Source organism: Nicotiana tomentosiformis, chromosome 1, assembly GCF_000390325.3.
Source record: "Nicotiana tomentosiformis chromosome 1, ASM39032v3, whole genome shotgun sequence".
Classification (NCBI taxonomy): Eukaryota; Viridiplantae; Streptophyta; class Magnoliopsida; order Solanales; family Solanaceae; genus Nicotiana; species Nicotiana tomentosiformis.
Genome location: NC_090812.1, coordinates 72262318 through 72269009, shown reverse-complemented (window position 1 = coordinate 72269009; position 6692 = coordinate 72262318). Strand labels below are relative to the sequence as shown.

The 6692-nt window shown below is 33.0% G+C and overlaps 1 protein-coding gene across 1 annotated transcript; it reads left to right on the top strand.

The window, feature by feature from the left end:
* Positions 1-449: 449 nt before the first annotated feature.
* LOC104108789 (probable carboxylesterase 2) lies at positions 450-2087 on the top strand. The gene is made up of 2 exons (XM_070184987.1): positions 450-1523; positions 1964-2087. The coding sequence occupies exons 1-2, from the start codon at positions 540-542 to the stop codon at positions 1970-1972; spliced, it is 993 nt and encodes a 330-aa protein (XP_070041088.1). The 5' UTR covers positions 450-539; the 3' UTR covers positions 1973-2087.
* The last annotated feature ends 4605 nt before the right edge of the window (positions 2088-6692 follow it).

Genomic DNA, 6692 nt, shown 5'->3' with positions numbered 1-6692 from the left:
GTACATCAACCAAATATTATTGGTAGACGACTAAAAAAATAAACTATTATGTGTTACTAAGAAAAATTCTCCCATAAGATCACTTTAATAGATCATATGTTTGTTATTTTTTAATTAATTTTTAGTAAGCATATATTCACTTATCAAAATTTTATCTATAACTTTAATAATGCAAGATTGAAATAATATTCATGTAACAAAAAATCCGACAAAACCGAACCAATCCAAACCGATATAATTGGTTTGGTTTGATTTTAAAAAAATCCGAACCAACCCGATCCATGTACACCCTATCTCATTCAACAACTGGGAACCTTTATCAATAGCCATTCCATTTTATATGACATGTTTCTAAAAAGACATTGTTATAATATTTCAAAATTCTTTAATTTAGATATTTCATTTTTTTCATTAATGATATGTGGTACCAAATCTGCCGCGCGATTATTCCACCACACCTCAGTACTCGGGTCACAAACAAGTTCAATAAAATCTACTGCAGTTGGAATGCCCGTCCACTCGTCTCCTTTAATAACACAATGGCACAAAATTTGACTCATCTTCGTTTTCCTTTACCATTTCTGATTATTTGCCTATATATCAGTTCGACTGCGGGGAAAGCTCAGAACTTCTATCCCTTTTTTAAGGTTGATACTGATGGAACTATTCACAGGTATCAAGCGGCCAAGTTTGTGCCTTCATCGTACAATCCCGAAACAGGGGTCCAATCCAAAGATGTAACCATTTTGCCTGAACAGAACGTATCAGCGCGTCTTTACCTTCCCAAAATCAGTGGAAAAAACCAGAAATTTCCTCTGCTTATTTACATTCACGGGGGCGGATTTTGCACTGGGTCAGCTTCTTCTCCCATGTATGATAGCTACCTTCACAAACTAACAGCTGAGAGTAATGCAGTTGCTGTATCCATTGATTACAGATTAGCACCAGAGCACCCAATCCCAGCGTGTTATGATGATTCTTGGGCTGTAATGAAATGGGTTGAGCAAGGGACAGAGCCTTGGCTCAAAGAACATGCCGATTTTTCACGAGTTTTTCTGGCCGGTGATAGCGCTGGGGCTAATATTGCTCATAACATGATGGATCGGGCAAGTGAGGAAAGTCATTTTCTCCCTTCCATAGTTGGAATGATACTTGTTGATCCCTATTTTGGCAACGATAAGCCCGATACACTTTGGACGTATTTATGCCCAAAAACCACTGGGATTTATGATCCAAGATTCAATCCAGCAGCTCATCCTAGGTTGCTGTCGAAGTTGAATTGCTCCAAGATTTTAGTTTGTACTGCAGGCAAAGATTTTTTGAGAGACAGGGCTTGGACTTATTACGAAACGCTGAAGAAAAGTGGGTGGAAAGGTGAAGTTGGAATAAAGGAGATAGAAGGGGAGGATCATGTCTTCCATTTATATAACCAAACCTCCGAGAAAGCCAAGGTCTTGATGAAATCGGTGGTCGACTTCTTGGTTTATGATGATTCTTCGCAACAAGTGAATTTAGGATTCAAAGTTAGTGAATTCAGCACGAGTTTAATCATATTTGCATTTAATCTTTTTTGCATATGTACATATAAATCAAGTTGAAATTAAAGCAGTAGATTCGTTTAAATGTGTATCATGATAGGACTGATAGGTATTAGTACTGCTGTATACTGGTATGTGTTGGTTAATTTTTAGTAATTTAATTTACAGTTGTTCCATGGAAGGGTAGCTGAATAACATTATTGATTATGCAACATATCAATAACCACAATGAATAAATAAGCACCTAACGGCATTCATGTGTGGAGAAGATGAGTATGAGTGGTGGTAGGTAGTCAAATATTCAATGGACCATACCAGCTCTTAATTAAAGTAAAAATAACATTCATATTTATTATGGTGAGAAAACTGACAATGATTTGTTTTTTTGTTGATGAAAATGGATTGACAATGAAAGTATGTCTCAGGTACTATGACAATAATTGCCAAAAGGAGCATAAAGGAAAACATGCATGATAATAATTAGGAGGTAAAACCCTCCAATATTTGTTAAGATTATATTGGGGTTGCAAAAGAGCAGAAGAAAAGAGGCTGGAAAATTATTGCTTCATCATCGTTGAGTTTTCAACCATAACTAGATTTTTTCATATTAAAGCATGTATCAACATCGATCAAACGGGTGTAAAACCTGAGATTGATGTCAAATTTGAGCTTGACTCGGCATTCCTTCTTGAAATATCGCCCTACATCTTGTTCTTCTATTTGTTGCGACAATGCACTTGGCAATTACTTTGACATTTCTCCATTTGCAGTAGCATCGGCCCATTTTGCTAAAATCTAGTCTTTCTTGCTTTTAGTTCTCTGTTTCTAAATAACTTCGGTTATTCTGCTATCACCGTGATAGGAATCGGTCGTTTTGCTGCTCTACTCTACTTTGCTTCGCAATTTTTTATAAAAATGCAAAGAAAGAATAATATCCGAAGTTGTTGATTAACTTAACACGTTCAATATTTGGAAACAAAGAAAGCATTAAGCAAATGAAAATATTACTAGCTAGTAATCTGGTAGATACTGGAGACCAATTTTCTTATCGTTCTATTTTATATAGCACTAATTTCTTTTTAGTTGTTAAAAAACATATTCAAATTTAGAAAAAAAATTTAATTTTAAGTTTTTATTTTATCATTAATATATATACTTCGTATAATCATAAAAGCCATACATGATTTAAGAATATTTTTTATGTGTAAAAAATTTCTCTTTTTTAAAATGGCTGAGCATACTTAGAGTTGGCACAATTTTTTTATTTAAACTACCCGAACTTTATTCCAATTAGACATTGTTTTGACAATTAGCGAAACTTACAAAGTGTGTGCAATATACTTGCTGCTGACGTGACAAATGACGAATAAAATGAGGACATATATCATTTTGAGTTAAAAAAAGGAAAAACTATGTTAAATCTATTTAATAAATAAAATAAAAATTACATTCTAGAAAGAAAAGTAAATCTTAATTTACACCCAATCAGAAAAGGATAACATTATTTTTTTTTAAAAGGACACATCGGTGTTCTAGAAATCAGATCTTCACGTGTATTTTTGTTCCGACCATGATTTTAATCCAAAATTTTAAGAGAAACTCCTCCAAATTTGTTATAACTTCAGTTAAAGATTCCCCACGACGACCCGAAGACAACCCCAACATTAATTTCTCAAATTTTTATCAAATCAAGTAACCCATTTTAAACCTTCAAGCTTTCTAAAGACCCCATTAATGATGTTTCGATTTCAAATGAAGAACATGATCTCACTTTAGTTTCAATCAACACAGACAATTGTTGTTCAAACTTTCAAGCTAAATCAATGGTGGAGGCACAATAATGGTAAAAGTGGAGGAGGCAATGGTGGAAATGGTGGTGGAGAGCAAAAAGAAGAAGAAGAAGAAGGAAATAAATAGGGGAAAAAACAAAAAATCTATTTTTTTTTGCTCTTCACACGTCTAAATTGGCAAAACTCGCTCTATGTGCCAACTCAGCAAGAAGTGCCTAACTGGAACAAGTTTCAAGTAGTATTGTATTCGGGTAAAATCGAGCTCGATATTCGATCGAGCTTCCGAACTCCCTAATTATTATACATTATCCTTAGTCAACTTCTTTTCTTCACTTCTTCAAAGGTATTTTCACTTTATTTTGGCATTACTGGGGACAAAGCTGATGGGAAACAGGTATAAACAGCGGAAGTAAATAGCCAGAATCACTTGCATGTAATATAAACAACACATAATCACAGATTTTAATCGAACATAAAATCGATACTTATCTCTTGAAGCGTGACTGTGATCGCGAAAAGAGCTTTCAAGTAAGAGCGAAATCGTCCACGAGCCCGTCCTCCAGTTCCACAGTCTTCTGCTGTGTGACCCGAATAATGCCCGAAATTAGCGAAATTCGTGTGGGTTAATTTCTTCAAGGAAAATCGTGTAGTAAAACCCATAGCCTCCTTATGGAATAAGACCCCTTTATATAGCCACAGGTTTTAGGGTTTAAAACATTTTCCTAAACCTGTAGGGTCTTCCTTTTCCACCAAGAAATATAATTTTATTTAATTCTTAATTATTCGGGCACAGCAGGGACCATAATATTTAATTAGCGAGGCTTCCTATTATGGACTTAATTCGAAATATCCGAATTAATACTACCATAATAAATTACGAATTATTCCACTAAAAATTCATAACTGCACTCCTCAGTTCAATTTCGAAATTCTTCCATTAAACCTTATTTAACTCCCCATGTTAATATTCAGATACTAATCAAATAAATTAAATTACTAACAATTTAATTCATTGATTATTTCCTTTGGACTTTCGCTTAACTTATTTCATGTGACGGATATAAAATCCACCCGCATGGTTTACACATGAAAACTTATAAGTTTTCATAAAGGTGTATCATCAATCTCTAGACCGAGATATGGATTCTATCAACTAACTATTACTTCGCCAATGTACATTATTATTATCCAATTTACCAGGCATATTGACCCACGAAAGGACCTCGCCTTTTAATAAATCTAAACAATAATAATATACACAACTAATAATAATTATATCAAGATTAAGAGTATAAGTACATTTAATGGTTAGAGAGTTTATTTTATTAAGTCAGTATAAAATACTTATCTCTACTTGGTTCATTCAATACATACAAAATGTACTAGCACAAGAAGTCAGAATTAAACCATTCTCATAATCAAGATAAATTATATTTAATCTTGTGCTACAATCATTCCAGATGGTTTGTCCAATTCCATCAGTAGATTGTGAACATGATCTTTATACTTATAAGAACCGATAATTTAATCTTCCGTGTATAAGCTGAACTCTATACACTAAATCATCTACTATATAAGTAAAGGACACAAACGAATGTATGATCTATTTAAAACTTTATTAAAATTGAATAAACAATTGTTCCATAATAAATACTATATCCAAACCAAAATCCATGGTTAATAGTATATATCACAACAATCTCCCACTCACACTTTTAACCATGACAATTATTAGAATATACTATATCTAAATGCATGGTTAATAGTATATACCCTATAATCTCCCACTTAGACTCATAACCATGCATCTATAACTTTCACAACTATCCTTTTGCAAGACTATTAAAAGTCTCTGCCAATAAGCTTTGGCTACAAGGAACTTGCCAAGTTATTTTCAAATGCAATCTTTGTCTAGTAGTGCTTTGTCGTAACTAACTAGTTTGGTATTAAGCTCTTCAGGGATCTTTGTTATGAAACTCTCCCAAGAGTACATACCAAACTATGATTTTTCTTACTCGTCTCCCACTACGACGAAGTATTACTGATATCATCTTCATTACCTTGCGGTATTAAAATATTAATGATTTCTTTTATAGTGTTCTCTGCTCAATATTACTCCCACTACTTGAAGGTAGTAAATTTTGTCTATTAACGTTTCTCCTAATACTTAAATGCAATGGAACGTCAATTCCGACATATAAAGTTATATGTTCTTGAGCACCTGAATTTTAGATGATTCACAAATTATTTCTTTGCTTAGTTCCTGTAAAACTAGTTTACATCTAAGAACATAGTTTACTAAATAATCCTGTTATAGTTCCTGTATTTGTGCTAGAAATTACCTTCTTTCCTTTAAGAAAATAAAATAAACCTCCTTTCGTTCCTTTGGATATCCAATAAACGCGCATACATTCGTCCTTGATTTCATTTTATCCGTTTTCCCTTTCAGTATATGTATTGGACAGTTCCATATCCGAACTTGCCGCATACCTGACTTATGTTAAGTCCACAGTTCTATGGGGTCCAAGATACTGACTTAGAAAGAACTAAAATTAGAATATAATTGTAGTTTCTAAGGCATATCCATAACGAAAAAGAAATAAATCGGAATAACTCACCATTAATCTAAACATCTCCATAAGAGTCCTATTTCTTTTCTCTACTACACCGCTCTATTATGGAGTATCTGGTGTGGACAATTGAGATATAATCTTCTATTTTGATAAGTAACTAATGAACTTTGTAGAGAAGTGCTATTAAATTACTACGATCAGATCGTAGTAATTTAATATATTTTCATGGTGCTTCTCCATATTAAGCTTTAAAATTCTGAAATTATTCAAAGCATTCAGACTTATGGTGCATCAAATAAATATATTCATAGTTTGAGTAATCATTTATGAATATCATAAAAATACTCAAAACCACCTCTTTCCTATGTGTTCATTAGACAACACAATCAAAAATAAATTAGTTCTAACTTATCACCAGCTCTCTTTCCTTTGGAGCAGAAATATCTCTTAATCATATTTCCTTCTAAATAGGGTCTATAAGTTGGTAGTGCCTATACTTTCAATGAACCTCAAGGTTCATCATTGACCAACCGAAATTCTATCCAGGTAATTATGACTTAAGATGCAAGTGCACAGATAAGTTTCACTCAATTTTGAAGAACATTTTCTCTTATAAGGTAGACTAATATTATTCAGTTCAGGAGAGACATTAACAATAACAAGGCCATGCATCCATGTACCACAAGAGATAAAATATTTATCAAGCTTAATAATGTAAGAGTTCGAAAATAAACTAGATATCTATCTCTTATTTTGCCTAAAATCCGGAATTAAATTTCTTATTGCAAATT